General features: G+C 39.1%; 1 protein-coding gene across 2 annotated transcripts in view; it reads right to left on the reverse strand.

The window, feature by feature from the left end:
- Positions 1 to 1950: 1950 nt before the first annotated feature.
- The window catches only part of LOC104493889 (E3 ubiquitin-protein ligase Midline-1), a 96331-nt gene continuing 82432 nt past the window's right edge, over positions 1951 to 15849 (reverse strand). For both annotated transcript variants that reach the window (XM_010136652.1, XM_010136653.1), the window contains exons 6-9: positions 14659 to 14802; positions 6597 to 6758; positions 4181 to 4388; positions 1951 to 2572 (exon numbers count right to left, since the gene is read on the reverse strand). In XM_010136652.1, the coding sequence (XP_010134954.1) occupies positions 2224 to 2572; positions 4181 to 4388; positions 6597 to 6758; positions 14659 to 14802 (863 nt within the window). In that variant the 3' untranslated portion in view covers positions 1951 to 2223. The remainder of the gene's footprint in view (positions 2573 to 4180; positions 4389 to 6596; positions 6759 to 14658; positions 14803 to 15849) is intronic.

Genomic DNA, 15849 nt, shown 5'->3' on the forward strand with positions numbered 1-15849 from the left:
TCATTTCCTCCTGCATTTTTTATCACTGCTTTGCATCAGTCATCTCCTGTCAACTTCTTAGAATAATTTTCATGCCATCTCAGCTACCTCCCAAACATCCCAGCCCAGATCATCTCGGCAATGTACATCAGATTGTATTGGTAACGTTGTGATCAATTATAAAATGCAATGTTTGGGGATTTATTTACTACTCCATTTTTGAGGGCATATATTTCTTAATTGTTAAAGACACTACGAGAAACACCGCAGTTCACTACATGTATACATTTTCCCCTTTTTTTTTTTATGTCAACTCTTGAAAGGTCAGTGGCTCCTACCTGTGAACCATGGGATGCTGCCCCAGATAAAGGCGTGGAACCAGCAATGTACTGCCAGATTTTTCTCCATTTAATTCAGCAGTTAGCAGGGCATATAAAGGGAAATCTAAGGAACATGGACAGGCATTTTTTTTCTATTAAAAAAAGGAAAAAAACAAATATTCCTCACCTTGTTTGTAAGTTTTCTACTTCATCATAAGGCAAACTGCAGTACAGCTTTGTACCCGGAGAATTAGTATTTAAAAAATCTGAAGCTGAGCATGGGACCATTTTATTTTGGACCCAGTAGTGAACAAAGTGCATTAAGTCATCCTTTTAAAAAGACACCTAAAGCAGTGTTACAAATTACTGAGCATATCTCTTCTTAAAGCTGATATTCAATTTATCCTTTTTCTACACAGGCAGATTTTCACCAGTTGCATAGTAACAACAAAACACTGTAGGAAAACCATTCTTTTAAAGTCATTATATGCCTCAAGCACCTCCCAAAATGATCATTTATACATAAAGCATTGTAGTAATTACAAAGGGCTTCTATTCTGTAGAAGGAAAAGAGAAAAAAAAATGCATCTGATTCAGCTTTAAGATAAATTAGGAACAACCTCCGTTGCCTTCACTGAAATTCATCCACCAACATCAGGATGAACATAGGGCCTGCCTGTGCAGATTCCTACTGCTGCTGAAAGCTTGCTATTTACTCCTCATTCACAAAGAGAACTGTGCTTTCCCAAACAATCCAGGACAATAACAACTATGAGCAAACTCCAGCTGCATAATTCCTCAATACAGTACACTTAAGACAGACTTCCTTGCTTTGTTATAGAGACCACATCATAGTGTATGACAATGAAACATTTGTATTTAATTTAAATTCAATGGTAGAGTGGTGCCTGTCTCACTTCCGAGCTGTTGGCTGGGCTTGCTATGTTGAACCTTGTAAAATCAGCAGTAAGCATTCACATGTCTACCATCAGAACTGTGACAACTTCTATTACAATCAATCCTTAAATGATGCCGTCCTTTATCAAAGGAGTCTACAGTCAGACCTTGGAGTGGCTGCTCTCCTCCAGTGTTGGTGATTCTCAGAGATGGTATCAGTCTTTCACATCCTCAGTGATTCTACAATGTTTCCCCAAGATGAAAGCGAAGCATTGGTAAATGGGAATGAGGTTATCAATAAAATAAATCATCAGATGATTTACACACTCACATTCTAGGAGATACTCCACATGTTTTTTACGAACAGAGAGAGCTCTGCCATGTGAACAGAAGTCGATAAAACCTTCTTTTGCTGTGTTGGCTAGCTCCACTTCCTTACTTGTTTATTTTTGTTCTTTTTGGTCTGCACACTCGCACGTGCAAAGTAGTAATTAGGAGATCTCGCACTCAGTAAGACTAGTAACGAGAGCGCTAGTAATGGCACGAATAAAACTTGCAGTATATTGACTTGTCCACGGCGCAGTTTTCATCCTTCCAATTTCCTGCTTTTATCCACTGTAAAATAAAATGATGTCAAGGGATGATGAAATTTTAATTAACAGGACAATCAATGTGCAAAACAAGTAAGTCAGTTTTCCAGGTGTCCAAACTAGGCTTTCCCTTCTCTCTCTTTTTTTTTTTTTTATTCGTTTTATAAATAATTTATAAATCTTCCTGTAAGAGACTAAATACAAAACCAACCAAACAAAAACAGCTGCAAAAGAAAGTTCTAAAATATTATTAAATCCACTTCTGACCTTCTATACAAAGTACATAGTGAAGAGATATTCTCCCCTTTTCAGTTCTGGCTGGATTTGGCAGCGATGGCTGGGATGCCACGCAGTTTGTTAGCTCTGGGCAAGCTCCTGTGGGCAGCCTCTTGGGCACCCTGGGAAGACACGTCATCCTACCTTTTGGCTTTTAGCAGTCATGCGAGCTGTTCGGAGGAGTCTAGGTGGTCAGGGATAGGCAAGCCAGTTATAATGGTCAAACACTTATTCCACACAGTGAACGTGGGGCACACCGGCTGACCAAATGTAATGTCAAAAGTGTAAAGGTGTAGGGAGTTCAAAGCATCGTAAAAAGCCAGGGAACCATTATCATAGTCCAGCAAAATCCCAACCCGTCGGAGGTGAGGCGCGGGCTCGATGGGGATTTCTTTGCTATTGTGCCGCACCACCCACGTGTTATTGCAGCGGCAAAGCACCCAGGAGGCAGAGTTCTTCCCGATCCACTCGTGCTTTGGTGCTGACTTGTAGGAAATACCAATGGCATACCTGCAAAAGAAAAAAACAACTCAAGGAAACAAATGCTTCCTGCCATGTTTGTCTCTTGGTGAAGTCAAATGTTAGCTGGAATGCCCCAGCCTCTTACTTCTGCTGGTTAAAGTCTAATCAAGTGGCATTTCACTGCACAGGCTTAATTAATGTTTTTTCCCCATCTTTATTGTGGGTCTGAGAGGTCAGTGAAATTTTATTGTCCCTCATATTGTTTGTAGTTTGGCTGCTATGGTAATTTTTTGGAGCATTCACCTCTAGTATTCAAAATGAAGATTGTTGAATACTCAGCAACTCAGAGTTTAAATCACTGGGCCTCCAATTTCCACTTCCGAACAGACGAATACAGAGGAATTCATTGATTTTAAAACACACTGCTATCTGTCAGCTAATCTGATCTCTCATTGCTCCTTTAACATATGGTCCAGAAAAAGGAATGTCAGAGTAAAGATCAAAGGACACATTAAAAAAATTTTTTTTGCCTTCCCAAATATGTTTTGCCAGATGTTGGTGTGGTTTTTAGATTCAAATGAGCATTTTTGAGACTAGGTTTTGGGCCAAGTGAAGCAATTGTAGGTGTAGACGTTTGCTCTGCAAATCATAATTTACAGCAAAATGGGTGAGGTAAAAGAATTGTGAAAGTGTTCTCATTAATGGACACTGAGGGCAAAAACCTGATCTGTCACATATAACAGAAATGTAAAAGTTCTTCACATTCTAGAGACACTACAGCATTTGCTGGGCAGAGATTAAGGTGCCATAAGTCACTCTATTTCCATTCCTCAACGCTGGCACAGGCAAACAGCACTTTTCTTGTTTGAGACAGTGGGTATACCTGAAGACCTGACAGATTTTTCCATTCCATTAACCCCCGTCATGATTGTTGCCTTTGTATCCCAAAGGATGACATCTCTTCCACTGACTAAAGGGCCCCTGAAATCCACCCCTGTATGGCACAGAGGATCATTCAGAAGTGGAGGAATGCACTCCTCCATTTCCTGCCCCTTGCTTTCTGCCCTGAAAGGGCACAGACCTACAGTTCTGGGGCACAGACATACACCTCCCCAGAAGCAAATCTGGCCTTCACTCCTATGAAACTGGATCGTCAAATTGTCCTCATATCTATTTTTTTTTCTTACTGAAGGACACTAAGATCTTTCACATTTAGTAAAAAAATGATCATCCTTAGGAAGTTCACTCTGTGGTATAAACAACATGAAACTTTCTGAGTTCTCCAATACACTAAAATCTTAAAAATGGACTCTATGTGGGTTCAAAACCCAACCATCCTCAGCCATAGGCGTAACAGTCCTGTGAAGGCAACTAAATTTAAAGATGCTCTGTCTGGCTGGTTTAATTTCAGAGTCAGCGAAAGTGCTGGAGTCTGGGAAAATAGTCCGACAAACTATGTGAAAGCATATGCTTGCTGTGCTCTTGTAATGTTCCCCATGCCCCTGCTTGTTCTGCTCTTGTGCTGTTCACCATGTCTCTGCTACTGGTCTCTATCAGAGAAACTGCTGGTCTCTATCAGAGAAACAGTTTCTCTGTGCCAGGACCTGTCGCAGTGTGAACTAGTGATTCTTTTAACTCATATGTTTATATACTTACCACGTACTTCCGCTTATTACCACTTCCCAGTAATGTCGCCCACTGTCAATGAACACGTTGCCAGCTACTCCGTAGCTTCCTTGGCTTGTGAATCGCTCTGGTGTGTGACTCTTTTTGGAGGACGTTTCATCACGTTCCACTGTCAAGTTATCATGAGACACTTTCAATTTTCTATGAGCAGATTTGGGGTCCAGTTTAAATGGTTGACCTAGAGACGCAGAGACAAAGATGGCAGAAGAATGTTTGGCTTTGATTTTGAAAAGGAGAGTGGATTAGCAAGCCTCTAAGAAGGCCACAAGATTACGTAACCATATTAATCTCCTCCTCTGAAGCCTTCTTGAGCTAGTCTAAACTATTCTGCTCCCTGCAATACCTAGTTTGCATTGTCAGTTTACTGTCAATCTCATTGTGCACTAACTTCCCCGTGTCGATAATCCCTGAAAAGAGCCCCGCATAATCATCATGTGCATTATCTCTGACCTAGAGGTAACCTGAATACTCTAATTCTTGCATGTAATTGAAACCAATATACATGCTAATAAAGGTCTGAGGGTTGCTTTTTTTCACAGCGTATTAGATTTAGAATAAATTGTGTTCTATTAATTCTCTAGAACAAAGCATCATAATAACATCTTCATCTTTACTACAAAAAGCATTATTTTAAATCCCACAAAAAGAGTTTGAAAATAAGAAGCACTAGCCTTGTCAGTTTGTTCACTCACAGCTTTATCTACAACAAGCACAGTCAACAATTCAGGATCGCTTTAGAAGGATGCTCACATGGTGCTGGGTACTGTGCTTTAAAAAGAAGGAAGGGAACTGTAACTTGGTCGAAATAACACCGTGTAAAAACACTACTGAGGCTGTTGCTCTTGGCAAGTATCTTTGGCTGTAGCACAAGGTTTGTAGACAATAACAGGAAGCTTTTTGGTAAACCAAACCCTGTAGATACATGAAGTCCACCACAATTCTGACAGGATTACTTATTGTGTCAGAAAGCAGTATGATTATTTACCTTCACCAGGAGACAACTAGGAAAGTATGACTCCACAAGTGGTTCAGCAAAGCCCTTTTCCCTTATCGTCTTTTGTATCAAGGGGAAAACAACGTAAGCGCTAGATTTGATGACACGCACAGAAAATAGAAATGAGCACTCTCATGAGGTCTGTGTGAGGCCCTGACACATGTACTTGAGATAAGACGTAAATTGTTCAGTTATCTACTTTTGTAATGTGTGTTTGGTTACGTACTATGTTCAAGTATAAAATAAACCCATTGGAAAGTGTATAGGAGTACATTTTCCCTGCTTTTAGCACTTGGCAGCAGTAAAATACCTATGGCCTGCCTCCCTAACCGGTTAGTAGCCTTTGCATTGCTGAAACAGCATCTGAAGGATGTCTTTGTCTGTACTGCATTATATCTGGTCACATCATTTCCCATAGTCACCTGACAGATTGCTTTTGTGCCACACTGGGTCACAAAAGCAACAAAAAGATAAAAGGTTGCCATTTCCAGATGGGGCATCTGGTTATGCTTGTAGGTTACCAGGTTTAAAAGTATGCAGATTCTTGGTGGCAGATGTGGGGTTTGTGTGAGCAGCTTCTACACAGAGGCGGAAGCCAGGTTAATAGCAGAAAGGAGGAAATCAGAAACGTGTACATGCCAATCCCTGCAGCATCCTTCTTGCAACATCCAGTACCACCCCTCTATGAGCACCCTCTCCTACTGTAAAGAGGAGTCACAGGGTATACAAATCCCAGCATTTCCTTTCCAGTGCTTGGAGCTGCCCATGATGACTACATGACTGAGGGATTGGCTGGGACATAAGAGGAAAAAGGATGAAAACCAGTCTTAAAATTGTTACACTACATCTGCTAATAATTTCTGTAACCATTGGTTTTTTGAAGTGGGATCTCTGACTACTCTACCACCTTGCTGAACTCCATAAAAAAATGAGGAGGATAGAACTAAGAAGTTTTCCAGTGTCCTAAGAAAGAGATAATTTTGGAGGATAAAATTAAACTAGCAATTATTCTATGAACTCTATACAAAAATAAATATTTTTATTGGCAGCATAAGAAAGGTTTTTGCTTTGTAGAGGGAAAAGACTATAGAGGACGTTAAAACAAAACCACAAAAGAGTATTTTCAACCATTTCACATGTCGTGGTTCTGTTCCTAAATGATATTTGCAGTGACAAAAGTACAGACATACCTCTCCAAAAAAAAAAAAAGTAAGTTCTGCACTATTGAAGACAGTGGCAACCTTGAATCCAGTTAAATAAATGGCTTTCTTCGTGGGGAGCACTTTAAACAAATTAAACTGCTCCGTGCTTTTGTATCTTTCAAAGATCAAACAAAAAGAAGAAAGCAAGAAAGGAGAAGAATGCGTGCATGCTGGATCTCACGTCACTCACTGTTTGTCTTGAGCTTGCCGGGCTCGCTGCTTCTGCTGCCCGCCTGATTAATGGCCTTAACAGTGAAGATGTACTTAGTGCCACTCTGCAACCCGTGCACTGTGTAGTGATTTTGTTTGATATTGGGAACAATCATCCAGCTGTCGGCTGAGTTGCATAAACCTGCAATTTCAAACAGAGCACATCAGTCATAACAGACCAAACACTTTGTAACAGAGGAACATTTAGAGTACTCCCAAGCACCAATAAGAATTTTGCTTCTGTACCGTTTAAAATGTTACTAGATTTACTGAGTCCCTACTAAATACCACCAACTCATTTCACGAGCCCTCAGCCAAGGTACCTTTTAAGTTTTTGCTATGTGAAGTCAAGCATAAAATATGGGCATTTAAGAAATGACTCAGTGGAAGCGCCGAGATTTTTCATATCCCAAGGAATTCATATCCACAAGGAATTCTTTATTGCTTAAAAACTAGAGGATTATGGATATCCCATTAGTCTACTGTTTGAGTTAATGAACTCAAGCCTCAGCAAACCAATGTAAGCAGTAAAGCTAGGAGGGCTGGGGAGGCACCTTTGCTGACAGTCCCCAGGTATGCATTCTGCACGACCTGAAGCAATTCATGGGAGGCTCAACAGGGTAGAGCATGTGATTCACAGCGAGCTTAGGCCTTATACTTTGCCAGGATGTAATCTAAACCAGTAGATTTATGGATGCAACTTTTTGATTTATGTCCTCATTGTTAGATGTCAGCTGGGAAAGATCTAGATAATTTTCCAGTTACAACATTTTTGGGGTACATTTGATGCCTGCCACAGAAGTATAATATGTATGAAGTAAAATAAGGAAGGAGCAATATCATCTTCAAAACAGGAAAATACTCCATTAGGACGAATTTATTATTCTACATAAATTTTTCCTACTGTGATATAACTGCAATGGCAGTCAACCACCTTTATTACTTGCTGTCCATTTTGAACAGTTCCTGGTTTAATGGATCCCCAGTCTGATAGCTCTCTTCTAAATGTTTACATAAACAACAAATTTAACATTCATGCAGTGTATATATATTCACAACCTTTTATATAGCTATACAGTTACACAGCCATACAGATGTAAGTGCATGCATGCGTGTGCATACGTAAGCCTGGACAACTTCAAAGAAAAATGCCTGACTGGATTACGAACCTGACAGACTTCTTGTGCTCTGCCTTTTCTGGGCATAGAACATGTTATGAAAGCTACTGTGTTATTAAACCCCAGCTTTCAGCTTTTAACTCATATTTTACCAGTAAGTACTAGTGAATGGAGTATTTTAGAAGTCAGTAGTATTCATGGTGTGGCCTCACCAGTGCTGAGGACAGGGGGACAATCACTTCCCTAGCCTTGCTGGCCACACTGTTTCTGATACAAGCCAGGATGTCATTGGCTGCTTTGGCACCTGGGCACACTGCTGGCTCACATTCAGTCTGCTGTCAACCAACGTCCACAGGTCCTTTTCTGCTGGGCAGCTTTCCAGACACACTTCCCAAGTCTGTAATATTGCAGGCGGTTGTTGTGATCCAAGCACAGGACCTGACACTTGGGTTTGTTGAACCTCATACCATTGGCTTCATCCCATCGATCCAGCCTGTCCAGATCCCTCTGTAGAGCCTCCCTACCTTCAAGCAGATCAACACTCCCACCTAACTAAGTGTTGTCTGCAAACTTACTAAGAGTGCACCTGATCCAGTTGTGCCTAGCACTTGCAGTAAACTGCTTATAGCAACACCAGTCCACATCTCGTTTCACAGAACCATGCACATAATCTTTTAGGCTGGGTGTGAAAGGGTTTCCTGAGAGGAAGAAAGGAAATAAAACCAGCAGTTTACGGGTGTAAAATATTTCACTGGCTGCTCAGAGGAATCCTCATCTTTTCCCAATAAAAATTTCCCACAGGTACAATAGTAAAGGCACACTTGCTGTGTAACTGAATTACCACATTGATTTTGCATTGAGCCCATCACTTATCTGACTCATATTTGTTATTGCAAAATAAGTCTTAAATTAAAATAAGACAAAATGAAGCACCATATTTAGAGGGAGTCCAGGATGACCAAGGAATCATTAACTGAGATGCCTCTGATGGGGTATCAAATGACATCTGACAGAAAGTGGGGTGGATCCAGACAGTGGTCCTGGAAGTGTCTCCTTCTTCCAGATCCACACTTTGAAAGCAAAGATCTATGCTATATAGACCACATATAAATAAACCCTTACGCTGACAGACATGCCCAGATTTTTGATAAATCATCTTCAAAGTAGAATACTAGCTGTATTAGTCATTACAGCTCTCTAAAGGGCACATTTTCCAGGCTTGCATTACACTTTTTATGATACCCTCCAGAGACTCATCACTCCTTAACAAATTATAAAACTTGGATCTAAATAGGTATGCAAAGAACTGTAAAGGTACAGTTGCATTACTATAATTCTCCTCTGCAGTCTATCCTTTCCTCCTGTGTATATGGATTTATACACACCCAATACTCACTAGTCTGTGAATACTCACACAGAATAAATTATTATTTTATTAAATAATCCCGTTAGTGGTTAATTTAGATTTCTGTGTATAGAAGGCAGAGCCACAATAATTTTAGCTATCGCTACACCTTGGCTTCTGCTGCTGGAGTTAAAGTCAAAACACTCACAGACAGGTGTATGTTCATCGCACCTGACTTTGAACAAAGAGCAGAGTCCCTGAGTTAGGACTTTACCTACCCTAAACTCTCTGCACAGTCAATAGAGTTTGGAACCCTCCATTTGACCTGACTCATGGTCTAGGGGAAGGCTCTATCCTCTTTGCTAACACAAGACACCTCAGGTTTCTTTTCTTTGTCCTCTCAGTCTTAGCCATTCCACACTACTGGTCAATACATGTTGGATGTGCAGTGACTGACTTGGTTAACCTGCTTGACAAACCTTGCTGTCCCAAAAAGCTTGGCTCTTGCTTATGCACGAAGGCACTCAATGATGTGTCCATGTGCTTCCTGACTATGAACTATTTGATAACAGGCTTTAAACTGAACTTTGATTCAAAAATCTTGGGAATGATGTTTTGATGTTGTCAAATTACAAGTCCAAAATCCTTCAAAACAGAGATTAGTAAGTAGCAGCAGACACATTAAGCTTTTAGGTATGAAATAATATTTTGTCACTGCCTTAAAATAACTTGTCTCCAGTCCCGCCCTGTCAGGGCAGCCTTTATTCTCTGAATACAAAAGAAGATGATTCAGAAAGTTCAGGGAAATGAGCAAGAGCCTGGTCATGTGGGCATCTGGGACTAGAGCTTGCCTTCTCAGCTCCCTGCCAGTGGCAGCAGCTTAAGTGGAAAAGCACACATCTTCCCCTCATTGGCGCAGCAGCAGGAGTTAAGGATCTCCTATTGTACCCACTCCTAATCCAGGCTGCATTCAGGTTTCTTGTTTCAAAAACACACGGCTTTTTACAGAGCTATGCAGGTGGTAAAATAATGTATTTTAAAACTGTAGCCTCCAAAAATGTAGAGAACTTAAATTACATCAGTGAACACACTGATATCCATACAGGATGTGTGAGTTTTCAAAACAAGTTTCTCAGGGTCTGGAGGCAATAATTTGTAAAGCTATTTCCTTGATGTTGGCTGTCGATGCACTTTTTACTAAACAGATGGGAAAAATCCCAAGGTGTAAATCCTCTTAAAATTTACACTGGTAGATTTTAATAAAATGTATCTTCTTGAAAACTGAAAGAGGAGCACAAAAGGAGTGGGAAGGTTATTTAATCTCTTGGGTATTTTAATTACTTTGAAATGCTTTATTTAAATAAATTATTACCAATTCAAATTGGTAGAACAAATACAATAGGTGAAGCTAACAGATAGCTCTTCACTCACATTCTCCATTCCCATGTGAAAGAAAATAAAATATGCAGGATTTCAGCAAAATACTTCTCATTTTCTTCAAGAAATACACTCTTTTTATACTTTTCAAGAGGCAGAATTTTTCTTGGTTTTATCCCAAATTTGATTTTGAGCCATTAAAAGCTACTCATTAAAATCCTCAGTAGTAATGTGAAGAATATATCTGCTTCTAACAAATTAAAACTTCCAGAAACAGACAAAAGCTAGACTATCCAAAAATTAAGTGGTGAATCATGAATTCATTGTTCTTCATGGATGCTTGGGCTCCTAATTGTCATAGATACTTCAACAGACTTTTATCCTATCTCATAGGAAGAGCAACCATGTAACACTGAAAATGTTCTGACGGTATACTGTACACTTAATATAGGGATTTTAGTATTTAGATGATGTAACTAACTATCCCAAATTCCATTTACCAGGAAAGAGAGAATTATTTATTTCCTGAATTTTGTCTCAAAGGTAGAGATGTGTATTTCATGAAGACATCCTGTATCGCAGCTAGTTTCAAAAACCGAGTGTCTAAATTTTAATCTTCCTAAAGCAAATCCATGATGTTAAAAAAACGCATACTCAATCAATACTTGAAAATGTATTGAAATGAGATAATGAAATTATAATGCATGTTAGCTAGCTAGTGAGGAAGCCTTTACAATATTCAGATTGCAGGTGATTAGCTGCCTCTCAGAAATGCAAATGAGTAAGTGGTATAACTCTGAGAACGAGGGATTTAGTAAAAGCCTTTATAATTTAAAGTTCTATACTGCTCTTATGCGCAGAACAGGGCTGCCAAGCATTTAATAGCCAAGCACTTTAGTCACATTTGGAAATAATCTTTCCTGTATGAAACAGGATTCAAAATGAAATACTCTATTTGGACCTTTTCCATCAAATGTTAACTATCCAATTTTTCAGTTAATAAAGAAGAATATAGATGATTATGTTGGATAGAAAATACACTAGAAAAACATAGCATTGCTTGGTTTTGTTACTGAATTCTTAGCAAATTCTGAATGATATATGCCTCTGGTGGGGGAAATGAACTGAGGAGTGGAAAGTGCAGTCAGTCTGACTATGTGGTTTTAAGAAACCAAAATAACAGCTTCCATTAGCATAATAGGTGGGTATGTATGCAAAGTGATTCCTATTGTCTCAGGGGAAAAAATCATGTTGATTTAATGCAGTACTCCAGCTATTCCCTTGTGACTAATTCACAGCTACAAAAACACAGAACTGAAGACAATCCATGAATCTGCTTACGTTGTCTGCTACAGGCAACACTCAATACCAATGGAAAATTTTGGGGCTATGACAGAGAAAACAATTTTAAAAAATCATGTGCAACAGCATGAAGAAATCTGTGCTAATCCAAAATCTCTTCCAGTAAAACAGGATTTAAAAGAAAATTATCACCTAGCTTCCATTCATCAAAACGTGAAGGCTGCAGTGCAGAGTCTGCTAACATCACTTACAGTGAAAATAGCTCTCTATGTTCAACCACACTAACTAAGGTACACTCTGATAAACTAGGGACTACCTTGGAAAGTCATTTGTAAAAGCTGGGATATTATACCCTTCTGCGGGACAAAGAATAAAATCCAACAAAGTGAAAAAATAGTGCTTCAAAAGCAGTGTTCTGAGTAAAATCAGGATGTTCATCAGCATATCTGCAGTACTAGTGGAAACGGGAGTGAACTGTGAGAGTCTCATGTGTTAGCAACCCGGGCAGATCTGTAGCCGTTAAACTGGGCAGAAACATGTCCACTGGAGGTCTTCAAGTCCACATTAAATAACAAGATTACAAAAGGCTTTACAACATTTAGAAAATACTTCCACATATATATCTGTGCATTTAATTTGGGTTAACATTATACATGTCAATTAAATAGAAACTATCAACCAGCTGCATTTAAAAGAAAAAGAAAAGACAAAAAAGAGCCAGTCCTTTAATTTCTTTCTACTGTCATTTAAGGTCTTCAGAGCATTTTGTAACAAAGTTTCTTACAGAGTTAATTTGTTTTGTCTTCAAACTTTTAATGACACCATTTTTGCGAAGTGTTAAAATGAAAGTTCAGACTGCACACTGAGCACTTCATGCTACAACAAAAAATCAGCATCTCTGAAAGTATACTAATTGATACAAGCTTTGCGGATCAAAGCTTTCACCTCCGCAAGGGAAACCTACAGTACAGCCTAAAAATGAAGTACCTTGTTATTTATTCACTAGTAAGCAAAGAGTAAAACTCCACGTAATAAAGGTGTGAAATGGCACACCTTTCTGCTGCCGTGTTCACATATAGTGCCAATAACTGACTTGCATAAAGCCGTAGAGAAAAATGGGTTAGAAAACCAGGAACGTTTATTAAGTCCTGTCTGCTTAGTAGTGATTAATTCGGGAAGCTTTTCCATCCTCATCTACTTTGCTCCAGTTTGGAAATCCAGTCTGGATTTCTATTAGACCTTTTGTTATCCAGCTTGCTCGTATATAGAAGTATATGTTGAATTTTACTTGTTCTTCCCAGTAGTTTTAAATTTTACAGCGTGTTGTCCAAAATTAGGCTGTTCAGTGAAATACTAAATGGAGGTTTTGGCAAAACACTCGTCAAATTTCCAATAGTCCACCTTATTTTTTAGCCAATCCCCCAAACCATAACATATTCACAATATGCTATGTAAAAATGGTGTTCAAATGCCAGCATGTGAATCCTCAGATATCCTTTCAGATTGCTTGGAAAATTAACTCCACTTTAGTGATGGAGAAAATGAGGTGCACGCTGCAGCAGAGGAGTCAGTGCAAGAGTTTGGCACAGTACTGAAACTTGGCATAAACCACTCCATTTTTCCACCGACATCAAGCATGTAAAGATGTCCACAGCACTGACTTTCATCAAAGTACCTCAAGATACTTTGTAAGAAGAAAAACACTTCTGCACTGGATCAGAACAAAGCCTATCTAACTCTGCGTGGTCAGGGTATCTGATGGTGGACAAAAGCAAGAGCGTAGGATGGTGTTAAGGAAAAGTACACAGTGATCATTTCTCACCACACTCTCCCAGGCCTCAACAGCTCTGGAACTTCCTGAGCCAGAAGGAAGTCTCTGCACTTCACTGTTAGCAGTGGAATTTTCTTTCATGATCTGTCCAGTCATCTCTTGAACTCAAAACCACAATAACCCTCTGTGGCAATGAGTTTCCAATTTAAACACATGCTGACTGAACAAACTTCACCTTTTGATTGATTTGGTTCATTTCAGAATCCTTGTCTCATAAAGCAAGTACATGTCAGCTAGTGGTATTCCCCTTAAACATACAAGGAACAGTAAGGAGTTAGATGTCTTCTCAAATTCATAATCAATGACCACTATGCACCAAACCCAGAAGTGTTGACTTTCTGGCCAAAGATTAGACAATATTTTTTTCTCAGAGGAATAGTTATTTAAAAGCAAAACAATCCAGGGAATAATCGGTGAATTTGTTCATTAGAGAAAGTAACAGATTCAAAACAGAGAGTGTATCTAACAAAAACTCTGTTACAATACAAACCATAAAGCAATGACTTAATGTCATTACAAGTCAAACAAAGTTACTGTATTAATTGTTGTTCCACTGATGTTTGCTGCCTTAGTCTTCAGGATACTAAGACACATGCTTTGTAGCCTTGAACACAGTGAAAATCAGAGCGAAGTCTTAATGTGTATTTCTGACAAAGGTCCAGCTGTCAAGGTTAGCTAAATGACAACAGGGCTGCAGTTCTAACTAATGACCAGTTCAGCACAGGCTTCCAAGTGCCTGACTAGGCAAGACAAGGAAACTGAGGTCTTTGTCCCTGCTACATCTGCAGTAAGGGACCCAGGATGCATGAGACAAGTCCTGTTAATGTAGACAATACTTGTGCCTTTGGGAAGGTTTTAGTCTTCAAAAGCTCCCACTACACGGCACTCCGAGAAAAAGGAATTAATTCTGAATTTTAAAATCTTTTGAAATCATTACTGGTTTGGATTTTAAATCTCAGCTTTAAAGCTTCCTAGAAAGTATTTTTTCTTTCTGTTTTTGACATATGAGTATGTCATGGTGCTAGATTTACAGAGAAACCATAAGAAAACAGAGAAGGTTTATACTTACTGACAACATTAGCTTGTCCAGTGAAGATGGTATACTGCAGCTCATAAGAGACCACACTGAACTCATCATCTGATGTCCAGTGGACAGTAATGGTATCGTAAGAAGCTGTACAGAGCTCTTCGCGAATGGTGGGTGGGTTGGGAGCTGTGAAATACAACAGAGGAGCCTTACTGACACAACCAGTAAAATATTTCCCTTCTCATCTGAGGTTAGGTGATGCATCTGATGTATGAGTTTGTAGCTATATAATCCAACAGACTTTTCAACAACTTCTTGCCGATTTTTTTCTTGCTAATGATTATTCATAAATTGTTGCAAAGGAATTCTTACTATCAATACAAACACCTAGGAAGTGCAGATTTTGGAAACATTTTGTGTTAAAGTAACTTTGGTTTCAGATACGCTAGCAGAACTGATGTGTTGGTGGTCACATTAAACTGTGATTAAATGGGTACACTTGACACGTTACTTCTTCCAGGATTGTTCTGACCATCACACCAAAACTACCAGTTTCATTGATGCATGTATCAAGAGGTAGAGTCAACACTCTTCACTATTGTCTTGAAAGCAGTGTTTGCCTAGCTTATCTTACCAGAGATTGGCTTAAGTGGTATTTAACAGATATCATTTTAAGAAAGCCTTCCAGACACTCATGGTTTCATGCTCAACCTTCTCCTCTCCAAGTTAATTTTTACTGACTTCCTAGCTGTGCTTTCTAATATAGACGCATATAGTTTCTGTTGGGTACACAAATATTTTTCAGCCTTACATAAAGAGTTTTTATCAAAAAACTGTGTGACTATTATGATCTAATCTTCAATGTCATTGCTAACTGAATAATTCAAGAAAACAATTCAAATTCAGAAATTTTTTTTTTAAATCAACAAGCACGATCTCTGTGAGGCAAGATGTAAATTCTTCTTCCGTATTAACACACAGGTTTGTTTTAAAGTCCTGTTTAAAGTGAAACTTGAAGCAAACATCTTAGGTCTATGTTTTCCTGTTTGTATTCTTTACAAAGCCAAACACCTAAATAAGACACAAATGAATCTTTCTTTGAAACACTTGTGGGCGTTCCTGCATGCGTGTCTTGGTGGGAGCTTGATTCCTAATCACCTTCCCTGCATGCCATCATAATGCAAAAAAAAAAAAAAACCAAACCCCTGTGCTTAATAGTTTCTCACAGCTGCC

This window comes from Buceros rhinoceros, unplaced genomic scaffold (genome assembly GCF_000710305.1).
Source record: "Buceros rhinoceros silvestris isolate BGI_N320 unplaced genomic scaffold, ASM71030v1 scaffold3565, whole genome shotgun sequence".
NCBI classification, from domain to species: Eukaryota; Metazoa; Chordata; class Aves; order Bucerotiformes; family Bucerotidae; genus Buceros; species Buceros rhinoceros.